At 34.1% G+C, this 26,866-nt stretch overlaps 1 protein-coding gene across 1 annotated transcript in view; it reads right to left on the minus strand.

The window, feature by feature from the left end:
• The window catches only part of LOC107569035 (DNA-directed RNA polymerase, mitochondrial-like), a 48,160-nt gene that overhangs the window by 19,210 nt on the left and 2,084 nt on the right, over positions 1–26,866 (minus strand). The window contains exons 4-11 of the mRNA XM_016255034.1: positions 25,952–26,085; positions 17,491–17,677; positions 13,828–14,619; positions 11,829–11,951; positions 11,590–11,712; positions 8,223–8,402; positions 5,994–6,080; positions 4,106–4,219 (exon numbers count right to left, since the gene is read on the minus strand). Coding sequence (XP_016110520.1) covers positions 4,106–4,219; positions 5,994–6,080; positions 8,223–8,402; positions 11,590–11,712; positions 11,829–11,951; positions 13,828–14,619; positions 17,491–17,677; positions 25,952–26,085 — 1,740 coding nt within the window. The remainder of the gene's footprint in view (positions 1–4,105; positions 4,220–5,993; positions 6,081–8,222; positions 8,403–11,589; positions 11,713–11,828; positions 11,952–13,827; positions 14,620–17,490; positions 17,678–25,951; positions 26,086–26,866) is intronic.

The following is a 26,866-nucleotide window of genomic DNA, read 5'->3' on the forward strand; positions in this document are numbered from 1 at the left end:
GAAAATATTCTTTATGACCTTTATTTCAAGGTCCAATTCTTGCTATTAACAAACCATTAACTACGACTTTTGCCTCAATAAACTCTTAATTTGCTGCTTATTAATAGTTAGTAAGGTAGTTGTTAAGTTTAGGTGTTGGGTAGGATTAGGGATGTAAAATATGGCCAGGCAGATATGTGCTTTATAAGAGCTAATAAACAGCCAATATGTTAAAGGTTTAGTTCACCCAAAAATTAAAATTAGCCCATAAATTACTCACCCTCAAGTCATCCTAGGTGTATATAACTTTCTTCTTTCAGACGAATCCAGTCGGAGTTATATTAAAAATTGTCTTTGATCTTTCAAGCTGTTTAATGCCACTCAGCGGGTGTTGCATGCATCCGTCCAAAAGAAGTTAAATAAAATGGGCCCATCCATAAAAAAAAAAAGTGTCTCACACGGCTCCGGGGGGTGAACAAAGGCCTTCTGTAGCGAATCGATGCGTTTTTGTTAGAAAAATATCCATATTCAAAACGTAATAATCACTTTAATGTAGCTTGCGCCAACAGTTGTACACGGAAGCAGCTCCAGGCGGATGACGTAAGATGTCAGCGTTGCTCATGCCACATGAGTCTCGTGAAAACCAACGTTTGTTAACAGGAGCAAAGGAAGCAAAGTTTCCTTACTTTAGCAAAGGAAAACCAGTCTCCTCTTGGCTTATATCAAAATCCTCCGACATTCTTCTTTACAAATCCTCGTTTTGTACTTCTAATTCTTGACCGTTGTTTTGTTTTTATCTCTCCCCTGTGCTTCAGCGTTCATCACTTCTGAGCGGCGCATGCGCAAAGCTGACCTTATACGTCATTCCCCTGAAACTGCTTCCAGTTTACAACAGTGAGCGCAAGCTACATTAATGTGATTACGTTTTGAATATGGATATTTTTCTTACAAAAACGCATCGATTCGCTACAGAAGGCCTTTGTTTACCCCCCCGAAGCCCTGTGAGACACTTTTTTTTATGGATGGGTGCATTTTATTTAACTGCTTTTGGACAGATGCATGCAACACCCGCTGAGTGGCATGAAACAGCTTGAAAGATCAAAGACCTTTTTTAATATAACTCCGACTGGATTCGTCCGAAAGAAGTAAGTCATATACAGGTGCATCTCAATAAATTAGAATGTCGTGGAAAAGTTCATTTATTTCAGTAATTCAACTCAAATTGTGAAACTCCACCTCAGCAGTGCCACAAACTGATCATCTCCATGCCACGCCGAATTGAGGCAGTAATTAAAGCAAAAGGAGCCCCTACCAAGTATTGAGTACATGTACAGTAAATTAACATACTTTCCAGAAGGCCAACAATTCACTAAAAATGTTTTTTTTTATTGGTCTTATGAAGTATTCTAATTTGTTGAGATAGTGAATTGGTGGGTTTTTGTTAAATGTGAGCCAAAATCATCACAATTAAAAGAACCAAAGACTTAAACTACTTCAGTCTGTGTGCATTGAATTTATTTAATACACAAGTTTCACAATTTGAGTTGAATTACTGAAATAAATGAACTTTTCCACGACATTCTAATTTCTTGAGATGCACCTGTACACCTAGGATGACTTGAGGGTGAGTAATTTATTGGCTAATTTTAATTTTTGGGTGAACTAACCCTTTAATAATAGGTTTTTAACTAGTTAATAGTGAGAATTAGTAAAGTGTTGCCAAATATTCAATAGAACAATTATTTAAAAATACATTGTGTGTTATTGAAACAAAATTAATATTACTAATAATGATACAAGAAAAAATGCCATTGTATTTTCTTTAGGTGCTGGACTTAGAAGTCAACATCTTAAAGCATTTGGAAAAGGGCAAGTGACACGTAAATAAAGCAAGAGTCAACAAATGGCACCTTTTCAACAGCACAACCCCACGGAGGACAACACAGGCCATGCTATTACACATTATTTCCACTGCCTAGATATGTGGACCAGAGGGATGAAAACGAAAAGGCCAGGCACATGACATTACACATATTGCCGGGAGTGAAGGACAAATGAATGGGTTCAGTTCTTCAAAACTGTACAGGAATGAAGTAGAACACAGGCACACGCTTGTCATTAAGGTCCAAATGACATCAGCTGTACCCAGTTGTACAGTCATTTGACTTCCAAAGGCAGGGAATATTAGCCAGTGTTTGCATATTAATTTAAACACTGCGGAAAAGAAATGTCAGCACATTATGTATGATATGAACATGAGCGTTTCTTCAACTACGAGCGCTTTTTGCCCAGTGCATTTTTAATAATAAAATGAAAGTTACAAAATTAATTGACAAAAAAAGTGCTCAAAATTGAAGAAACACCTTTTATGATTAAAAAAAAAAAGTTTATTTTTCTTTATGAAAAACTGCTTGTACTTGATTTATAACCTTTTAGTATAATAAATTACATTTTAAAATATTTAAACAAAATGCAACTTAGCTGAAACTTCCAGTGTCAAATAAAAAAAAAGCTGTTTAAGAACCAAATCTAGTATTAGGCATTAAGCCACACCCAGCAACAGCAGCAAATGCTCAGCGGCTGTGACATAGACGGGTTGCCAGATGCTCTCTGCTGAATCTCGGCACGCACTACAGGCCACCGCTGTGCCGCCTCAGCTCTGTTGCTGATGCTATCTGACAGCAAGGCAGGCCGTCTGCATGCAAATCCTCTGCCGCGTTACTTCATTGTTTCACTCCCAGCTGCACAAGACTTTTTTGACAAGCAGTGCTATGCTGTGATGGAGAGCGAGAAAGAGCGCGCCTGCTGGGCGGAGAGAGAGGTCGGACTCCCTGCTGAATTCTGCTGAGGAAGTACAGTGAAAGACCTCAAAGATGACGAAATGAAAGACTTATTGTGTCTTTCAGAAAAGGGAAAATGTTGAATCAATCTAGTATCTGTTCAAGTACAAATTGGCAACTTGATAAAACCAAAATGAGTGAACGGCCTCAAAGTTTGGTCAAATTAGCAATATCTTGCAGGCAAAAATGTCCATTGTCTACTATCAATTGTGTAGATATGTATGACAGCTCATACATGGCAACATGGCAAATTAGCATGACCAGCTTGAACCAGTTGTGAAATCAGTTTATGGAAATCTTTCATCCCCAAGCATAATTTTCAATTGTGTGGATTTGTATTGAAATGACTGGATTTTGTTGGTGAAAATTTGCCAAACAATAGCAAACAGTGAGTTACTTTCACTTTTTTTTCACTATTGTCAAATACTAACAGAAACTCAAAGGTCTTAATTGCAACCTGCCAAATAAAAGTTTAGTTGAAGAACTTATGACAGGAATACAAATTGCTACTGTTCAGTAGATTCGCAGCACTTTGTTAGGCAAAAAATTAAAAGGAATTACTCATTTTATAATTTTTTTTTGTTTGTTTTATCCATTAATTTGATAATACATTTATATTAAATCTTAAAATACACAATTCAGAAAAATGAAAACATACAACAGAATTTCTGAAAGAATAAAATATGTTTGGACACTATTATTGTTAAAATTGAAATAAATTCTTAGCTTTGAAGTTTTTTTTATTAAACTGATTAGACATACTATTTAATTATTCAAATTGAATTAAACCATTAAAACTGAATCTAGAAAATTAGAACAGAAAACATGGAATTTTGGGAATAAAATAAACAAAACATTCCATAGGGCCCTAATTACATCATTTAAAGCAGCACTATGTAAATTTTGGCGCTCTAGCGGTTAATAAACAGAACTGCACACATCCCGCAGAAGAACATTCCAACCGGAGCTACTTCTCTAAGTTTATGTCTATGGCGATTCACGCAGGTATGTGTTCCTCCGCAGCGGTGACGACCTGACCAGCCTACAATAGTCCAAATATAAGTACTTATTATAAGTGTACTGTATTGATTCGGAATAAGACAAAAATGCGGTTTGGAAGATGAATTCATGATGTACTCGCTCATTATATACATTTTGCTAATTTTGAACACAGAAAAAGTTACATAGTGCTGCTTTAAACATGGAGGCCCATAAGGGGTCAAGGGTCCAACTGTGGGCCAATGTGTTTAAAATGGTAAACTAGTTAAGTTAGCAAGTTAATTTACCGTTTGGTTCTTTATTCGGTGGTAGGGCTGAACGATAGGAAGTCCCAGCGGCGTGACCCATTCCACCGTCCTCCCAGACTTAGCTATTAGACTAGCGCTCTCCGTCAGCCATTCCTGAGAAAAAAATAAATAAAAATCAGAGGCGTCAACCAATCGATCCAACTCAGTTTGTATACATTAAGAATTTAGAACAAAACCAAATTTGCATTATGATTTGAACTAGATAAACTGAAACCAAAACCCTATGCATAACGCTTTGTCTTCACCGGAAAAAATTGCGATAAAGTATTTGCGATAAAGTAGTCTCCGGCTGTGCTAGCTGGAAAAATCCAGACGCACAGGTGGGAAGTTGTTGCTGAGATGAAGCGTTTAAAAAACCTGCTGATCCGCAGCAACAGTGCTGGCTGCGCAACTTGGCTGCCACATTCGCAACGTCCCCAGTGCTCTCCCCGAAACACTTTGTGTGAGATAAATTCCTCTGTTCATCTGGAAGCGGGCCGGGCCTGAAGTGGCTCCATTCATCAGAACGTTCACCAACAGCCGGGGTCCACGTCGCTCCCCCAATTTTCCGCTCCTGTATCACCTTCTGCGGGTAACGGGAATGATAACTACCTGGGCTCAACTGCCGCCCCTCCCGAGGATCTGACCTATTTAGGAAGCTGCTTGTGTCTGTAGGCAAAGTGGGGGTTATTTCACATTCGCTCTGCCTGTCTGCTCATCTCCCCAAGGGGTGCAACAGGAGACCGTGAGCGGCTGGTCCTTGATCTACTGCACCAGGGACGTTCATTCCTTTTCTGTTTCCTGCAGCTGTAATTCATGAGCCGCAGCCAGTTGCATCATGGGAGAACTATATCTGGTGATTCACAAAAATCTTTTCATTCACAAAAAACAAAAAACGAGAGAAGCAACAAGGGTGGGGTTTTGTTGAAATAGAAATAAAATAAGGTTTTACTGTCACTTTTGATCAATTAAAAAAAAAAATATTCGAACAGTGGTGGTGTATAAGATTAATGTGACAAATTAATCATGCGATTTTATTTGACTAAAACATTTATTCAACTGACGGCCACAATTTTGTCAGTGTTAATAAATAAAAACTAAATTAAAACATTTTTGTCAACTCAACTGAAATAAAACTAAGATCTAATATAATTTGAAAAATGACTCCAAAATGAGCTAAAATATAATGAAAATGGCCACAAATTGACCTTAGATTTAGCTTTTGGTAAAGAACATATTGCAAAGGATTCATAAATGAAACATGAATATCAAAGCAAAAAACAATAACACTAGACAGCCAAGAAAAATATACAGCCTCTATTTAATTTCTATAATTGAATACACACAATTTAGTAGTGATAAAAACAACACTAAAATGTAACTTCTAATCTCTTTGTGATCTTGTTTTGTGGGCATTTCGTTTGTAGTTTAGTTTTGTTCATGTTTCGGGCCGTATCTTTTTTTAGTAGTCATCCCTGTTTTTTGTTTCCTGGTTTTCAAGTTTACTTTAATAAAACACTGCCATCGGATTCTGCTCATTTTCATCTCCGAGTTAACCCTTCGTTACAAAACTAAAACCAACAGCCATATTATATTCTGTGAAATTTTGGTAACAAAAAAGGTCCACTGTCTATTGTATGAAGCGCAGTTTACACAAAAGTCACTTTCAAACCAAGCAGCTTTCTGTTGGTCAACAAGACAAATCCACATATTGCAAAATTTGCATGAGGAAATCTTTCGCCTTCACACGAAATTCCAAATCGCGTGAATTCCTATTAAAATGCCAGAATTCCACCTGCGAAAATTCGCTGAACAATGGTAAATGTGACCACACAAGTTAAAAATATAATAGTCCCGAAAGTGTATAAGGGAATGTGATAGTATGTACCTGAATTTCTCTCGTCCCTGTGAACATTTCCTTCAAGCTGCTGAACACCTGCTTCACCAGGTAATGTGAAGCCTCCCATATGTAGTCCTGTGGATTGAAAATAGCACTTTAGGGGCTTTCGCACCACGTAGTTCTAAGAACTCAGTTCTAGGAACTAGCCAGCAGGGTCGTTCCTAGAGAACCAATTTCTCCCTTGGGCTGTTTTCCTGGTTGCATTCACACCGGCAGCTGGAACTCTGAAGCAACTGACTGCAATGCCTTTAAGTGCGGCATTTATAAACATCAACAACAGAGCTATTTTTCTTGTGTTTTGTGGGTTTCGTGATAACAGGGATGGAATGTAAATGCACAATTTACGCAACTAAAAGAGCATGAAAATCTGACTACATCTCTTACGACAACTTGTAGTGTTATTATCGAGGCTGAGAAAATAATATAACACTGCAGACAACAGGTAGCTAAATGCCATTATCGTTGTTTTCATGTTTGTGGAGTAAATATTTTTACATGGCATTTTAAAAATGTCGGGTAGCCAATCAGTATACACTTACATCACTGGTAGTTCCTATAGAACTGTTTTAGACCCTACTCTGAAGTAGGAGCTCATTTCATTAGAGTTCCTAAAACTAAATACATTCCTAGTTTCTGCGGTGTGACCACGCCAAAAGCAACCGATAGTTCTAGCAACTATGAAAAGGTTCCTCTAGTGCGAAAGCCCCTATTGTTTGATATACAAAAAAGCACAACAGTGTGGATGCTTTATCCAAACCTGCAAGTTTATGTTCATTTGCATATGTATGTCAGGTACCAGTAACTGAAATTAAAAATAAACATTCAAAAGTGGGTTTTCACCACTGAAGAACTATTTTTGGTTCCCCAATGAAATTTTCAGCGAACAGTTCTTAAAAGAACCATTTTTGTCTTAGTTTGAAGAACATTTAAAAAATCTAAAGAACCTTGTGGAATGGAAAAAGTTAACGGTTTCAAATGGAACCAAAGACTCTAAAAAAGGCCTGACATTTGAACAAGGAAACACCACTAAACATGTTTAAAGGGTTAGTTCACCCAAAAATGAAAATTCTGTCATTAATTACTCACCCTCATGTCGTTCCAAACCCGTAAGACCTTCGTTCATCTTCAGAACACAGATTAAGATATTTTTGATGCATTCCGAGAGTTCTCTGACCCTCCCATAGACAGCAAGTGTTCTTACACGATCAAGGTCCAGAAACGTAGCAAGGACATCACGCGGATACATTATTTACGTTCAGATAAAAGCACAAACAACGTAGAAAACGTATCCGCGTGACACAGTTGACACAAAACAGCATACGCCATTTACGTTAAGGTTGCCAGGGTGACGTGGAGGAGACGAATTGTTGAATAAAGTCATTATTTTTTTTTCTTTTACGCACAAAAAGTATTCTCGTAGCTTCGTCAAATTACGGTTGAACCCCTGATGTCACATGGATTATTTTAGTGATCTCCTTGCTACGTTTCTGAGCCTTGATCGTGTTAGGAACCTTGCTGTCTATGGGACGTTCAGAGAACTCTCGGAATTCAGCAAAAATATCTTAATTTGTGTTCCGGAGATGAACGAAGGTCTTACGGGTTTGGAATGACATGAGGGTGAGTAATTAATGAAATAATTTTCACTTTTGGGTGAACTATCCCTTTAAGTTCAACAATCAAAAGTTTTGCTTTAGCAAGCAGAATGTGGAGATGAGATCCCTTGACTCTACAGGTGCTAATTCCTCTTTCATTCTCCACAGCTTAGGAGAGACGAGAAGAGCGTCACCTGTTTCTACAGCTACCCACAGAGGGCCGCACTTGGGGAAATCAAGCCTGACGCAAACGGGGATATATAAATCTTTAGTTCACGTCATCTGCGATGTAAAGCAAGATTACCAAGCTTATCTTCACCTTTAAGTCGAGATGAAGAAAAGGTTACATAACTAGAAATAATGGAGATAACAGAGGTCTTTGTATGGCTAAATCACCTGAGATGAGGCTGCAAAAGATTGAGGATCTTTTCCATCAAAAAAGTGTCTATAATAAATCAGGGAGAGTTTCTGCTGCAGGTTCTGGCTGGAAAATATGGATCCGACCACATCCATCCAAACATCATGCAGGACAAGGTTTGTTTCACAAGGAAACTCTTGAGTCATTTTTCATCCCAGTTTGTTACTCCATCTATGATAATTTTAAGCAAAGTGCAAAGAGCCTCACCTTAGGGAAATCATCAATTTCCTTCAGTCGCTTTTCGATTTGCAGACGGCCCCCGTAGCGCGTGACGCCATAGACCACAGTCATCACCGTCTGCTTTACCACCTTCCTGCTGATGAAGCCCTCCAGCACCTGCGCGATCTTCAAACCCTTCTCCGCATCCCGAGCCCGGAACTCTTCCACCTATGAGACACGGGACAGTGCACCTTTCTGAGACTCCAGAAATCAATACACTTATCAGTCACAGTTATGTTAGGGATTGGTCACAACTGGTAATTTGTTGAACTCGTCCAACAACCGACTAATCATATTAGTTTGACTAGTGTTATATTTTTGTATGTATTTTTTATATTTTTAAATATAATAATTATAATATTTTAAATATTATAAAACATTATATATTTTAAATAGCTTAATAAAAAACAATATATATATATATATATATATATATATATAACAAATATATGTAATATATTTATAATAAAATTGTGTAATATTGTTATTTGTTGTTATAAAATATAAATAAACTAATAAATATAAGTTTTTCATATTAACAATTAAATTTTTTTATATTTATAATAAAAAATATAAAAAAATATAATAAAAACAAGATAACACTATTATATTTATTTCATCATTATAATGTTCTATATTGTAATATTTAATAAAAATTAAACCTTTTTATTATTATATTTACAATATAAATAAATTAAATATATGGTAACACAAAATATAATATCAAATCATAAATTCTTAGTAATATATAAATAAATACATAGATCTCTATATTTAGAGAATAAATATAATCCTAATATTATAAAACATCATATTATATTATACCATATGTTGCAATATATAATAAAAAGTGTATTAGTATTAGATGTATAATAAAATAAAACAAATAAACTGGTAATAATATTTAAAGAAATATAACATTTATATATTATTAAAATGTATTTTCATTTATATTTTAAATACAATACTATGTATTATATTTATTTATTTGTGACCCTGGACCACAAAACCAGTCATAAGGGTCAATTTTTCTAAACTGAGATGTATACATCCTCTGAAATCTGAAAAAATAAGCTTTCCTTTGGTGTATGGTTTGTTATGAAAGGATCATATTTGGCCGAGATACAACTTTGAATTTGAATATCTGGAATCTGAGGGTGCAAAAATAAATCAAAATATTGAGAAAATCGCCTTTAAAGTTGTCCAAATGAAGTTCTTAGCAATACATATTACTAATCAAAAATTAAGTTTGAATATATTTACGGTAGGAAATTTACAAAATATCTTTATGGAACATGATCTTTACTTAATATCCTAATGATTTTGAAGAAAAAAAATGATAATTTTGACCCATACAATGTAATTGTATGTAAGTGTAATTTATTTATTATAACATCCACACAAACTTGCAAATTATGTTGAGTATAGGAAATTAAAAAATTAAAAAATATGAAAGAAATCATCATTAATTAATCACTAATTATTTTTTATTATTTAAACAATATATATATATATATATATATATATATATATATATATAGGAGCCTGAGGAAAAAATGCTAATAACAAATAGGTACCTATAACTTATTTTAAAATGATAACGATAACAGGAATATCCCAATTGTCCCTCACTTAAACTATAAATAGCTTAATCTGCACGGAGGGAGGAGCAGGTTCATTAATCACACACGAGATGTGAAAGGTGTATATATATATATATATATATATATATATATATAGGAGCCTGAGGAAAAAATGCTAATAACAAATAGGTACCTATAACTTATTTTAAAATGATAACGATAACAGGAATATCCCAATTGTCCCTCACTTAAACTATAAATAGCTTAATCTGCACGGAGGGAGGAGCAGGTTCATTAATCACACACGAGATGTGAAAGGTGCTGACCGTCTTATTGGGGCTCTTGAGAGCTTACCTTATGAAACAGAAGTTCTGATGTCAACTACTGAGAAACAATGGGGCTGTTTAGGCACTAAACGCTGACTCAGCAGAGCTCATTGAGATGTCTGCTATGTACCCTTCAGCTAAGGTTAGCGCAACCTGATGTTTCTGGCAAGAACGGTACAACACTGTATTTAGAGAGTACGCTGTGTTCCCAAAATATAGCCAAATCGATAGGTAGGTCAATATATCTCAGATAGAGTTCTCTAAAAAATACGCAGTCTTCCCAGAACTGAAATCTGGGGCTTTGAGACCATAAGCTGTGGTGCTGCAGCAATTTAAGATGCATATTAAGCTTTGATGGAAAATAAAAAAAGGTGTAAAAAGCCTCTGACAAAGTCGACTTGAAAAAAATCAAAATAAATCAAAATGAATAAAAATGAAAATGGTAAAGGCTGACTGTGGATGTGCTCTAGTGCAGTGAGTCTCACACAGGAAAGATTTTGATTTTATTCATCATTACTTTTTTTGCCCCATTTCCTGTAGACAGCATGATATGCAAGTTTGTGTGGATGTTATACATTTAAACTTAAATTTATACATGTAACTTTTGTTTAGGTTATTATATTTCAAATATAAATAAAAATACATTTTAATAATATATAAATATTACATTTAAATATTACTACCAGTTTATTTGTTAGATTGTATTATAAATCTTATTACCTATAAAATTGTGAGCACTATAGTTATAAAAAGTTAAATAATTTTTTTTTTAATTAATTAATAATATAATAAATATATAACAGTATTAAATGTTTCTATTATATATGATATAATATAATAAACAATTATATTATAAACATATTGTAAATAAATACTTTTTTTCATTTAAATGTATACATTATAATTAAATTATAATACATTTAAATAAAATAACAAACATAAAAAACAATAATAATATATTTAAAAACAGTATTTCTTATATATAATATCAATCATATATAATTGTCACACATAATTTTAATTAAAAATAATATAAATACTGATAATTACATAATCAAATTTTATTAGAATTGTATTATTATTTAAATACTTACATATTTTTTAATTAAATACAAAATGTGTAATAACAGTATAATAGTTAATACATATATAAATATGGCATTTTAAACATAATTTGAAAAATAATACAACACTGTTAATTAACCACAATAATGTTCCCTATAATATTATATTACATAATATATTAACTTACGAACCTACATGAACATAACGAAAATGCTAAATGATACTAACCAGTATAATATGGGTTAAATAAAGCACATTTCTGAACCTCTGAACCTTATTGATGGAACTGTGGAGTAACTTAGGACAGGGAAAGGTTGGGAAACGCTGCTCTGGAGGGCCGTAAGACGCACTGCCGCCCTCTGGTGCCGCAGTGTGACTGACCTGCTGAGCTACACCGCTGTACACATCCTGAGGCACTTCACAGGGCATGAGGTTCACCGAAGTAGCACCAATCACATCCCGCCCGAGGGCAGCATAGTGCTGGAGGCCATTGCACGAACCGTCCTACGAGAGTGAGAACACATATCGATCAGTTTAAAGTCTACAACTTATCCCTAAATAACAATTACGTGTAATAGTGTCTGTATAGCAAATGCTGGCAGTTCCTAAAGATTCAGTACCTGATGAACAGGGAAATAAGAGATGAATTTGGTGTGGTCGGGGGAGCGGGAGGCATTTGCTATCTCCATACAGCAAGCCAGTGCCTGCCACGGCTCATCTGCATTCATCCACCATTTGCGACCCTGCAAAATAGAGCTGTGACTCTTTGGGGAACGAGGAATGTGACAATCATTTCAATAAAACACAAAAATATGGCTCAGTCATAGCTCACAGCCTGCAGTGTGATGCGTTTGGATCTGAACGTATACTGAATACATTGAATACTCTGGTCTACATGCAGAGTAAAACTGAGGTCTGCCATAATAAAACCTGAGGATCCTGTACTATAAGTATCATGTTTAATTGCATAGGATGACTGTATTATAATAATATATCTAATGTTGAATGACTTAATACATATATTCTGTACTGTATATTTTCTGTAACTGTATTATATATGATTCACTACAATATATAATAAACGTATAAACTGTATATTGTAGGGTTATGACCCAAAAATTAGGTCTGATTTGATGCCATGGACAGCTGGAAAATAATTCTAAATGCAAATTAAACGTAATTAAGCATAAGATTGTGCAAAGTCAGGAAATTAAATAAGCTTATGCAGTTTTTGGTAATATTTATAAACTAAAAGTTGATTTGTTAAATTATTTTCTTTTGTACGATAAGCATTTTGGTGCTCTGATAACTTTATTTAATGACTTAACTAATAACTATTATCACTGTTGTTGTTAATACCAGTAAATAGAATAACAATTTTTTTATAATACTAATAATATTAAAAATAATAATACAACATTACATTAAAATATAACACTGATATAAAAGTTACACAATTAAAACAGTTTTCATTTATTTAATTATTATTATCGTTAATACTAGGAACAATATTAACAACAACAAAAACAACAATTATAGCTATTATTATTATTAATAACAATAAATTAAGTTATTTTATTATTATCACCATTACAACCACCTTTAATACAATATTGAAATAAAAAAATTCAATCATATTACAATTACTAGTTAGAATTATTAGTATTTTTATTTCATTATTCCAATAACGATGATGATGATGATAATAATAAGTATTATTATTATTTTTTGAAGTAGTAGTAGTTGTATCATTAAGTATATGGCCTAATACTCTGGTCAGAAAGTTAGCTAATAATAATAATAACAACAACAACAACATTATTAATTAATTAATAATATTATTCATAATTATTATTTTATTTTAATACATTTTAATTTAATAAAATGTAATTAAAATTATAACACATTTAAATAATAATGGATTTAAATAATTTAAATTAAATACATAATTTTATTTATTTATTCATTTATTACTGTATTCATTCATTCATTCATTTATTCATTTATCCACAACAACAACAACGTTATTAATTAATTAATTAATACTATTATTCATAATTATTATTTTATTTAATAAATTTTAATTTAATACAATTTAATTAAAATTATAACACATTTAAATAATTTAAATTAAATACATAATTAATAATTTTATTTATTTATTCATTTATTACTGTATTCATTCATTCATTCATTCATTCATGCACAACAACAACATTATTAATTAATTAATTAATACTATTATTAATAATTATTATTTTATTTTATTTAATACATTTTAATTTAATACAATTTAATGAATAATTATAACACATTTAAATAATTTAAATTAAATACATAATTAATAATTTTATTTATTTATTCATTACTTATTTATTACTATCATTATCATCATCATCATCATCACCACTCATTGCAAACTCAACCAATGAACGTTCATCATACACATGGTACATTGGCCTGAGACTCTGTTCCCAAATGCACAGCTGATCTCCAATATACATATTGTTGCACAAACTGCTTGACAAATCAGTTTGTTGTGTCACTAGCCATACATAAGTTCATCCAGCCACAACTCCTAGTACACAAGTCAGGTAAAGGTGCTATTAAAATGCTTACGTCAAGAGGATGGTCTGCCGAGTCTAGGATGTCCTCCATGATACTATCGGCATACTCCAGTCGTCCAGCTAGTGAGCTACACTTCTTCAACCCTGTGAGGTTCACCAGGTGGATCTTCAACCAGACGAGGCCTTTGGGCCCGAGAGGTTGTCCTTCGGCGAACAGCAGCAATCCCCTGGTCACGTCACTACCAAGGTGGTTAAAATAAGGCGGCCGGGGGTAGGTACGCCCTCGGAAGTCCATATTGTGTGGAAACCAAAAGATCTCGTCCCTCATGTGGTTGGCGATGGACAACTTATACAGCGCGTCCATTCGGAGGCTGTGCATCTCCGCCACCTTCTTCTTGGCTTTGACACCCTCCCGTTTCATGTAGGCCTTCTCGGCCTGAGTGTAGGACGGGTCATGAGGGTTGAAGCGAGGAATCTCGGGTGCTTCGGACAGTGGCGGAGGGATGCAGAGCTTGTCGTTGCCTTTGTCGTTGAAGATCGAGATGATGATGTCCAACAGGGGCTTGTTGATCTTCCAAGGGCAGCTGCCCACCTGATTGAGAGAGTCCAGCACAGCATGGAGGTCCTCATCTCGGCTCTTCTCCAGGAGAAGTTGGTGTTGGATGGCTCCATCGGTGGAGCGCATCAGCTTGGTTGGCGTCAACAGGTAAGCGCCGCTCTTCGGGGACGTCCAGGGAATGGGCGGACACAGCATGGGCATGACGTAGGAGTCAAATGTAAGTTTGGTTTCCATCGCAACCCTCTGGATTTGTGTCACAATAGGATGCGGTTTGATGAAGCCAATCTGAGGTGGATGCCAAAGAAGAGAGTGAATAAATATCGAGACATCCCTTAAAAGGCATGTCACAAAAAGGACGTTTAACATGGACAATTAAATGCCGTGACAGATCTACATTAATAAACATCTCTCGTCGCTAGCTCCCAGCAGGCCTGTAACCCACCTCAAATAAACCAGAGATGATTTATGTGCGCTGCTGGTAAAGTGTCTATGGTGCACAACAGACGTAACTGTTTTTGACAGCCGGATAAACAACGTCTATTCAAAGAGAAAGAGAAAGCACATGTACCCACACAAATGGCTACAAAATAGTCCCAGAAACACGATGGGTGTGAATGCTGAATTATGAAATTCAACATATCAAAATATGAATTTGACATGATTCATTTGACGTTTTTGTTGATCTGTTTTTGTATGTTCTTGTGTAAACAAGAAGGGATGGGTATTGATGAAGATTTCGCAATTTGATTCTGATTCATTTGGGTAATTACAGTGATTCAGTATTCAGGGCTGTGTTTCAGACTTATCTGAAGCGGTAACTAATTTTTTTGAGGTATTCATTAAAAGAGTTGGTTCATAAGAGTCGGTCATGAATCAGACTACACTGTTCATGCTGTATCATGTGGATTCACTAAAATAATACACAAATAACTAGAGCTATTTGCCCGTAAATCGAACCACACAGGTCGTGCTGTATGTTTTTGAATCATTAAAAATAATCAGTTTACAAGAGTTATTTGTTTCATGAATCAGACAACCTATTCATGCTGTATGTTGTGGATTCACTAAAAAGAACCAGTTTATTAAAGTAATTTGTTTGAGAATCGAACTACACTGGTCGCGCTGTAGGTTTTTGAATCATTAAAAAGAATCAGTTCATAAAAATCTTTTGTTTCATGAATCAGACTAAACTACTCATGCTGTATATTTTGGATTCCCTTAAAAATATCTAATTCATAAGATTCATTTGTTCGTGAATCAAGCTAAACTTGTTGCACTGTATTTTGGATTCATATGAAACCGCTCATAAGAGTCATCTGCTCATGACACACTGGTGGCTCTGTATGTTTTTTGTCTCACAAAAAAAATTTACTCATAAGAGTTATTTGTTCATAAAATATGTCAAAAGACAGAAAACTGGATTTGTCAAGCCATTTCACTAGACTAAACCTAAAAAAAGATAAGATGGAGATCACCTTTACAACGGAATTTGCAAGAGCAAAAACTGAACGCGTCTCCAGACAGGAAACGGAGCTGCTCGTACGCGAGCAAATAGGTAGCCTAATTCTGATACATGCAATGTCTATCCATTATGACATGTAGGCATTTTCATATTTATGTAGCCTATACAATAATAATCATCTTTAACATTGTAATCCTTTAATTTTTTATATTTGGCATGTTTGTGTGCTGCTCCCTGTGTGTGTTAATAAGTAGTGTACACGCGCTGTGGACTCGCCTATAGGTGCACATTACTAACGCGCTCTTTAAGACGTAAAAATCATAACTGCGTCAGGCTGACCAGGAACCCTAACCAGCAAAAAACTCTTGTGTCGAGCCTGGCGCCGCATTTCACCAGGTGTATGATAGGGCCCTTCAAGTCTAGCTGTTCTCTACCTCTTACCTTATGATCTGGTTTCAGAGAACCCAGTCATAGCAATAGTAATTCTGGCTCATAAACGGACATAAATAATTTGGAGTAGGGGAAAGTGGGGTAAGCTGTGCCACTTTTTACTTATGCTGCCTTCTAGGCCAAGAGCAATAAAGTAAAACCTAATATTCCTTATAAAATAGTTGTTTCCAACTAGGAGAAAGTTCAATCATTGTGGAATATGAGAAAACAACCTACATTCCATTCAAATTCCCATCCCATATTTTACAGCATATTATTCAATTTGACATAAACCAGCCAAAAAATTTAATTTTAACATAGCGAGGCCATTTTATAACATTATTTACTGTATCTGTACCATTTCTTAGCACTGGCACATCTTACCCCAAAGCTGGCACACTTTACCCCACAGATATCATTTTGGAAAAAATGCTGCATTTTATAATCCGTAGCTAATCTTTAGCCAAATTAACATATGTTTTATATAATGGCAATGCACCAACACATTTTTAGGCCTGGATAAATCAGTTTTTACCCTAAAAACAGCTATATATTATGGGCTTGTTCTAAATACACCATAAACACTGTATAGCTCCGTTAAAAATTCAGAAGATAAAATGAAAAACTGAATGAATAAAAATGACAAAAAGTGAATTTTATAAATACAATATAATAAAGTAAATATTATTATTAATAGTATAAATATGATATATAATATGATGAGGACTGTAAAATAAAAAATACATCTATTTTTTATATTTAAAAATTAAACTCTCTTTCAAAAGTTTGGGATTTTTTTTTAGCAAGGAAACTTTAAACTGATCAAAAGCAACATTTAGAAAGTTTAAATATTTACTTCATATAAATGCCGTTATTCTTTTTTTCATTTTTATTCTAACTTTCTACTCGAATCCTGAAAAAACACCACATAACAGTTTTCAACATTGATAATCACATGAAATGTTTCTTGAGCAGCAAATCAGCATATTAGAATGATTTCTGAAGGATCACGTGACACTGAAGACTGAAAATTCAGCTTTGCCATCACAGAAATAAATTACATTTCAAAATATATTCAAATACAAAATATGTTAAATTGTAATAATCTCACAAATGTCACAGTATCACTGCTTTTACCATATTTTGATCAAATACATGCAGACATGGTGAAAATAAGATATATTAAAAAAATAAATAAATACTACTTATCCCAAACTTTTGAAAAGTAATATAACGTAACGTTATGTAATGTAATGTAATGGTACCTCAGCATAAAACTGTTTCACCAATGGCAGGGAACAGACAGGCTGATCTTTGGATACAATGGGTTGGTATTCAGGATGCACCAAACGGACGGCCCTCAGAACCATTTCTCTTTCATCCTTTTTAAACACACACTGTCTGAACACGTCATCCACGGACAGGCCGTCCACTTCCATCTGCTGCAGACACCTGTGTGGACCAGAAAAGAGATGACTATATTTCACAATAACATGTATTTGAAGCTGAAGTGTTATTTTTTTCATTGTAACTTTAAATACCAGATAAATATGGTCTTGTTTTTTTTCAAGTTAATTCTTTCAAGACTAAATTCCCAGATGAAATTGTTTTTTTTTAAATGAATGCAAAGGTGGATGGGAAAGGCCTTATAATGAGAAAACTTCCACAACCGCAGCACCTGGGCTCATAGCGCTGAGACTGGCGGGGTGTCGGAGTGGAATATCAAATATTTGCATTGACACGGAGCGCCTTCGAACAGAACGTTCTGCTCCCTCTGGTAGTGGGTGTCAGATAGGCCACTGCCATATGTCCAAGAATTACAAGGCTGTGTTTATTCAAACAGAAAAAGTGTGAGCCCCACGCAGCTGGACTGCTCACTGTTGATGTAGAGCTATGTTCCTGTCGTGGATAGAATACAAATAACAGCACTCTGGAAGAGAGAATGAGAGTCTGTGCCAGAGAGAATAAGGAAGGAATAGTTGACGACAGACTACCAAAATAATAGAAAAAAAGTTCAACCAAAAATGAAAATTTGCTGAATTTTCATGAGTTTGTACTTTAGATGAGTTTGTTTCTTCGTCAGAACAGATCTGTAGAAATTTAGCATTACATCACTTGCTCACCAATGGATCCTTTGCAGCGAATGGGTGCCGTCAGAATGAGTCCAAACAGCTGATAAAAACATCGCAATAATCCACAAGTAATCCACATGACTTGAATTAACATCTTGTGAAGAGAAAATCTGCATGGTTGCAAGAAACAAGCCCATCATTAAGGAGCTTTAACTTTAACTAGCTATTGCATTTATAATCCATAATAACGCTACCTCCAGTGAAAAAAGTCCATCATCTGTTGTCTACGGTGGCCGTAAAGTGCAAAGCAAATCACAATTCTGAAAACAAAATAACAAATTACAAACACAAATGCAAGTCTAAAAAACATTATAACAAGTCAGAAAGCACAACGACAAATCCGAAAACAAATGAACAAGTCAGAAAACACAACGACAAATCAGACAAACCGGACGAGGTAGGTATAGTTTGAGACAGCGCCATTGGTTTGGGATTACTCACTGCTGACTGGACAAGACATCTGTCAATCAACGTAAAGTAACTCAGTTTAAATGTATTGTATTAATTGCCCTTACTCTAGAATAAAAAATACGGGGTGTTTATTTAGATTTAGTTAAAAGTAGACATAAAACATCAGCTCCAGCGGCGCAGATGGATAAGTGCTTGCCCTTGGCTTTTTGACGCGATCGACCCGGGTTCGATCCCGCCTTTTGCCAAGGGCAAGTGCTTATCCATCTGCACCACCGGAGCTGATGTTTTACAGCCACTTTTAACTTAATGTAAATATACATTCCGTATTTTTTGATTGACAGATGTCTCGTCCAGTCAGCGGTGAGTAATCCCAAACCAACCGCGCTGTCTCAAACTATACCTACCTTTTCCGGTTTGCCTGAATTGTCGTTGTGCTTTCTGACTTGTTATAATGTTTTCTGAATTGTTGTTGTGCTTTCTGAATTGTTATTTAGTTATTTAGACTTTTTGACGTTTGTAATTTGTTATTTTGTTTTCAGAATTGTGATTTGCTTTGCACTTCTCGGCCACCGTAGTTGTCCTCTCATATCCACAAACACATTTGTTTAGAACGGTTTTGGACTGTTTTCGCTTATAAACAGTGTTTGATCTGTGCATATATCTCTTCTGATTCAGACCAGACAACTTTTTCACTAAAGGAAACAATATTAGATTATGGACTTGTATTTTGGCCAGAAGTTTGAAGTTAAAGACAACTTCATGATAGATTTGATCACAGACACTTCGCATTTTGGTGAACAAGATGTTAATTGATTGACTGGAGTGGTGTGGATTTTTGTGATGTTTTTATCCGCTGTTTAGACTCTCATTCTGACGGCACCCATTCACTGTAAGACAACAAACCCATCTACATCTTGGATGACCTCAGGGTGAGTGAATCTTTAGTAAATTTTGGGGGCACTATTTCTTTAAGTAACAGTCCAAGCTCCTATTTCTAGCTCAGAAAGAACAAAATACAGAACTGTAATAAATTCAACAAACCTGGAACTACGTATTCTATCAACCAATCAGAATCATGAATTCAACAGCGCCGCGGTACTAGCTGTAAACTAGTGGTTTAAGCACATTTATTCTGTAAGGAGATATTTTACATTACTGGGAGGCTGCAGGACAGACTGGGCTATTCCTAAACCTCTGAGAATGCAGTGATGGTTTCCAAAGCAACAGGCTTCTTTGGGAGTGAAATGCATAGATGATGCGTCATCAGTGCCCTCTAGTGTGTGCACACCGAGCAGATGAAGCCATCCAGGGCAACGTGAGGCCTTGAGAAAGACATGCCTTTACCCTTCCCATCTTGTGCCTGACAGAGGAACAATCGCATCATTACCTCCTGAGGGCTGCATGCATTCAATACTCTTGTAAATGTTAAACCCTCAGCTGATGCAGATGCAATTAGGAGAGGTGGAAAACTATATCACGGTAATCCTGAAGCATTCTTTTAAAGGCTGATCTCTTGTTGGGGACAAAGGAAGCTGATAAATATAGAGGTTGGTGAGAGTTAGGCTTTCTGTAGAGCGTTCAAAACGCTGCTTTCGTTGCATTTGCCAAACGATGTTCGTTCGAATACGTTCATTCCCAGATTTTTTCATTTATCTAACACTCATTTGAAGTCGATCATTAAAACACTAATAATTTAATAACACTGTTAAATGTAATCCTTAGCAAATGTCAAAATGTACATACATTTTTCATACATTAGGTATTCTTTTAGTATTATTTATTAGGGCTGTAAATCGATTAATCGCAATTAATTGCATCCAAAATAAAAGTTTTTGTTTACATAATAAATGAGTGTGTACCGTGTATATTTATTGTGTATATATAAATACACACACAAAAATATGTTATGTTTATATATTAAAATATTTATATATAATATAAATTATATGAATATAAATATATACATGTAAATATTTTCTAACTATATACTGGGTATGTGTGTATTTGTATATACATATTAAACATACACAGTACACACATTTATTATGTAAACAAAAACTTATTTTGGATGCGATAAATCTTTTGACAGCACTATTATTTATATATTATTATTTTCTACTTATTTTCTACTGATTTTCTTCACTATTATTGTTTTCATTTTAAAATCAGTGTACACTTCAGTAATTTTTTATGTGGTTATCATAAGTTTTGCTTTTAATTTTTTTTTAATTTTTTTATTTAGCTTTCATTTATTTGATAATGATTTAAGTTTGAGTATTTTAGGCAACATTTTCTAAGTTTCATTTTTCATTGTATCTATATTTTTATTTCAGCTTTATTTCAATAAATGAAAATTGTTTTAACAATTTTAATCATCTAGTTAACAATAACATTGCTGGTACATTATAATTTTGTAATTTGCCTAAATTCACTTGTAGCACTTAATACCAATTGACTTTAGTTTTTAACTGTTTTGTTTTTCATTTATTTAGGCAAAATTGTACTGAATTATAACATTGGCCATTTATAGGTTGAACGTTTACAAAACCGAATCCAAACACATGTGGTGTGAATTCAGATTCAAATGCTTTCAGTGTGAATGGTCAGATTAGGTTTGTGATTCAGGCAAAACAATATTTTGTGTCCATCCAAATTCAATTATTTTTTTGTCCTACAGTAAACTACGCAACATTCACCATAAAGTGAACAAGTCAGCTAGTGCTGTTGAACGATTAATCGCATCCAAAATAAAAGTTTTTGTGTACATAATGTGTGTGTATTGTGTATATTGTATATATATATATACACACACACTCATTCAGTATACATTTTGAAAATATTTACATGTATATATTGATATTTTATATAACTTATATTATATATAAATATATTTAATATACAAATATAAAATTTTTCTTAAATATATACCTGCATGTGTGTGTATTTATATATACACATAATAAATATATTTTGTAATTTGCCTAAATTCACTTGTAGCACTTAATACCAATTGACTTTAGTTTTTAACTGTTTTGTTTTTCATTTATTTAGGCAAAATTGTACTGAATTATAACATTGGCCATTTATAGGTTGAACGTTTACAAAACCGAATCCAAACACATGTGGTGTGAATTCAGATTCAAATGCTTTCAGTGTGAATGGTCAGATTAGGTTTGTGATTCAGGCAAAACAATATTTTGTGTCCATCCAAATTCAATTATTTTTTTGTCCTACAGTAAACTACGTAACATTCACCATAAAGTGAACAAGTCAGCTAGTGCTGTTGAACGATTAATCGCGATTAATCGCATCCAAAATAAAAGTTTTTGTGTACATAATGTGTGTGTATTGTGTATATTGTATATATATATATACACACACACTCATTCAGTATACATTTTGAAAATATTTACATGTATATATTGATATTTTATATAACTTATATTATATATAAATATATTAAATATATTTATATTATATATAAATATATTTAATATACAAATATAATTTTTTTCTTAAATATATACCTGCATGTGTGTGTATTTATATATACACATAATAAATATACACAGTACACACACATATTATGTAAACAAAAACTTTTATTCTAGATGCGATTAATCGCGATTAATCGTTTGAGAACACTAGAGTCAGCAATTTCGGACATTTGCACCTTGTGAGGTCAAGATGTCAAAATTTCCAGGTTTTAATCTATTCTTTCCACACTGACAGCTCTTAGGGTTATGATGATGCTTACATTACCGGCTACTGACTACACTGTCATTACAATCAAAACAACAGTGAACGGCTGGTCCTAAAGATCGTGATTTGAAACCAAATGTGCAAAGAAGACGACAAGCTCGGATTGCAGCGAAAGATGCAACAACCGTGCCGAATGAGAGCTGAAAGACAAACTGAAACTGTGGCAAGGAGAACAAAGGAGAGACAGATGGGTAAAAAATAGGCTCCTCTGGGGCTTGTAGAAAGAAGACTTCCACTGCACAACAGTGTGTGTTTGCCATCAGCTTACAGTGATCGATCGCCCAACCAGCTGCCACAAGACACCCTGCACCTGCCCCTCTGTGCTGTCATTGGGCGGCACCATATTTGCCTCAGCAGTCACCTTTAGCACTAATCAAATGCAGATACTTTGCATTAGGCTTTACAGACGCACAAAAGCTGAACACAATCAATTAGATCACTTAAAACCGTTACAGTGTGGTAACAAACAAACTGCTAAAGATGGAGCACAAAGGGCACAACTGTCTGGTGGATTTAAAACCAACGTGAATCATTTTAAGATGTTTAGCAGTTGCGTCCAAATTAAAACATACAGTGGGGAAAAAAAGTATTTAGTCAGCCACCAATTGTGCAAGTTCTCCCACTTAAAAAGATGAGAGAGGCCTGTAATTTTCATCATAGGTATACCTCAACTATGAGAGACAAAATGAGAAAAAAAAATCCAGAAAATCACATTGTAGGATTTTTAAAGAATTTATTTGCAAATTATGGTGGAAAATAAGTATTTGGTCAATTACAAAATTTCATCTCAATACTTTGTTATATACCCTTTGTTGGCAATGACAGAGGTCAAACGTTTTCTGTAAGTCTTCACAAGGTTTTCAGTTGCACCTTGTGAGGTCAAGATGTCAAAATTTCCAGGTTTTAATCTATTCTTTCCACACTGACAGCTCTTAGGATTATGATGATGCTTACATTACCGGCTACTGACTACACTGTCATTACAATCAAAACAACAGTGAACGGCTGGTCCTAAAGATCGTGATTTGAAACCAAATGTGCAAAGAAGACGACAAGCTCGGATTGCAGCGAAAGATGCAACAACCGTGCCGCATGAGAGCTGAAAGACAAACTGAAACTGTGGCAAGGAGAACAAAGGAGAGACAGATGGGTAAAAAATAGGCTCCTCTGGGGCTTGTAGAAAGAAGACTTCCACTGCACAACAGTGTGTGTTTGCCATCAGCTTACAGTGATCGATCGCCCAACCAGCTGCCACAAGACACCCTGCACCTGCCCCTCTGTGCTGTCATTGGGCGGCACCATATTTGCCTCAGCAGTCACCTTTAGCACTAATCAAATGCAGATACTTTGCATTAGGCTTTACAGACGCACAAAAGCCTAATACAATCAATTAGATCACTTAAAACGGTTACAGTGTGGTAACAAACAAACTGCTAAAGATGGAGCACAAAGGGCACAACTGTCTGGTGGATTTAAAACCAACGTGAATCATTTTAAGATGTTTAGCAGTTGCGTCCAAATTAAAACATACACTAACGCTCAAAAACTTTTTGCAACCATGGGTGATTTATGTTTTTAAAAGAAGTCTCTTAAACTTCCCAAGTCTGCATTTACTTAATCAAAAATACAGTAAAAATAGAAATATTGTGAAATAATTTTACAATTTAGCATAGCTGTTTTCTATTTGACGTATTTTAAAATGTAATTTATTCCTGTGATGGAAAAGCTGAATTTTTAGCAGTTATTCACGTGATCCTTCAGAACTTATTCTGATAAGTTAACTTATGTGCAAGAAACAGTTATTAGTAATAATGATAATGTTGAAAACTGTTGTGCTGCTTGATATTTCGGTGGAAAATGTGATACATGTTTTTGAGGATTCTTTGATGAAATTTGAAATAGAAATCTTAGGAACATTCACTTTTGATCCATTGAACGCATCTTTGCTCAATAAAAGTATACATTTATTTCAAAAAGATTGAGAAAAACATTCGCAACAGTTTTTGTCTATATACAAGGAAAGTCAATGGGGTCCAAAACAACATTTGAGATATTTTGAGCATTTTGAAACACTGAGACAGGTTTCAAAATATCTACTTTTGTGTTCCATAGTAGAATGAATTTCAAATCGTATTAATTTGATGAAATTTGAAATAGAAATCTTAGGAACATTCACTTTTGATCCATTGAATGCATCTTTGCTCAATAAAAGTATACATTTATTTCAAAAAGATTGAGAAAAAAAAATTTGCAACAGTTTTTGTCTATATACAAGGAAAGTCAATGGGGTCCAAAACAACATTTGAGATATTTTGAGCATTTTGAAACACTGAGACAGGTTTCAAAATATCTACTTTTGTGTTCCATAGTAGAATGAATTTCAAATCGTATTAATTACTGACTAATTCATAAAAAATAAATCACAAATGCATTTGGATTATAAATGCTTGCCGAGAAATAAAGACAATTAAATTCAAAGATATTTGTTATATATTCGAATACATATTAAAACACAGAAATGTTTAATTAAATATTTTAATAAATAATTATACTAAATTAAAAAGTGACAGCCCTAATGACAATTTAATATATGTGACAATGTAAAAGTGAGGCAAGAAACAAAAAACACACACCAAAATAACAGTTTTTTTTGATCTGGCCTCATTCTGTGAAGGATCTCCTCGTATAAATGCAAGTGAGGAGGTGTTCATCTGCTAAATTCTTCCACCCGGAGATGAGCAGCACACAAAACAAATAGATGACCAGAGAGAAAATGGCGGTCCACTGAGTTAATGCTCTTTAGATGAATGACCACAATTTGAATTTCTATTTTTGGACACAGTCAAGGCAGGCTCAGAATAATCCTATAGTGCTATGGATGAATGGATCGGCTCATGGAGGATGCATTCATAAAAAGAGCATATGTATGTATATATATATATATATATACATATATAAAAGCATTACGAATTTGCATGTTTATCAATTTAATTTGGATTCTTATAGGGAATCTAAAGAGAATGCAGGAGTCTTTGATACGCATGAATTCCTGCACACTGCAACACTGACACCCAGAGACACAGTCTGGAACTGTCAATCCATTAAACAATGTGACAGTCATATTGCTATTGAATATTTTAAAACAGAATGATTGTCACCATTGTACATTTCTAACTGTTCCAAAAGCTCTTCCGGGTCATATTTCAACCCAAAATTATATATATATTTTTTTTTTCTTTTGATCTTGGAGCAAAAAATGACCATATAATGTATTTCTGAGATTAATGATACCGATAGCATTCATGTGACGTGGTAAAAAGCTTTAAGAAACCTCCTCCTGCCAAACTAGTGATGCACCATCTATTGGATTCACCTATGTGATTGGAATACACTGAAGTACATAAATGAAGTAAGTTTTTACCTTTTAATGATCCATGTCTGACACTCAGGCATGCGGCCTATGCACTCCAGAGCAGCACTGTAAGACACAACGTTGGGTTTCAGACCTGCTTCTTCAATCAGAACGAACAAGCGACGAATGTGATTGAAGGAACCCTGCAAAGCACAGTTAAAAATGGCTTTAAATAGAGTATAACAGAACACTACTTAAAAAGTATTCGGAACAAGCAAGCAAAATGCTAAAATAAATGATAGAATAATTTTGAAATGGAAAATTCTAAAACATGTACAGCTGAAGGGAAAGGAACAAGCAAAATACTGAAACATCCTGAAAAATAATGTAAGACTAAAAGGGTAATAGAACAATCAATACACTAAAAAAATAATGAGCAATTATTTGAAAAAAATAATAATTCAATAAAAGGAAAAATATTAAATTTAAGACTAAAGAAAAATAACAGGCAAAACTAAAAAAAAAAAATATTTGTTAAATATTTGAATACAATGTTTAAGAGATACTGGATTCTGACATACCTAGCATTCAAAAGTTTGGGATGATTAAAAAAAAAAAAAATTTATTATACTTTCGTAATTATAAATGCTGTTCTTTTGAAATGTATAGTCATCACATAATTCCGAAAAAAATGTGTCACAATTTTCATGAAAACATTAAGCAGCACAACTGTTTTTAAGACTGTAAATAAGAAGAAATGTCTCCAAACATCAGAATGAATTCTGAGGGATCATGTGACACTGAAGACTGAAGTAATGTCTGCTGAAAATTTTGCATTGCCGCTACAGGAATAAATGACATTTTATAATCTATAAAAAAAAAAACTGCAATTTAAATTTGAAATATTTCTGCAGTATTAATTTTTTATTATATTTTTGATCAAAAATTTGTAAAAAGAGATACAAATGGATCATCATCAAGATG

The sequence above is a fragment of the Sinocyclocheilus grahami genome, unplaced genomic scaffold (genome assembly GCF_001515645.1).
Source record: "Sinocyclocheilus grahami isolate Dianchi unplaced genomic scaffold, SAMN03320097.WGS_v1.1 scaffold1305.1, whole genome shotgun sequence".
NCBI lineage: Eukaryota > Metazoa > Chordata > Actinopteri > Cypriniformes > Cyprinidae > Sinocyclocheilus > Sinocyclocheilus grahami.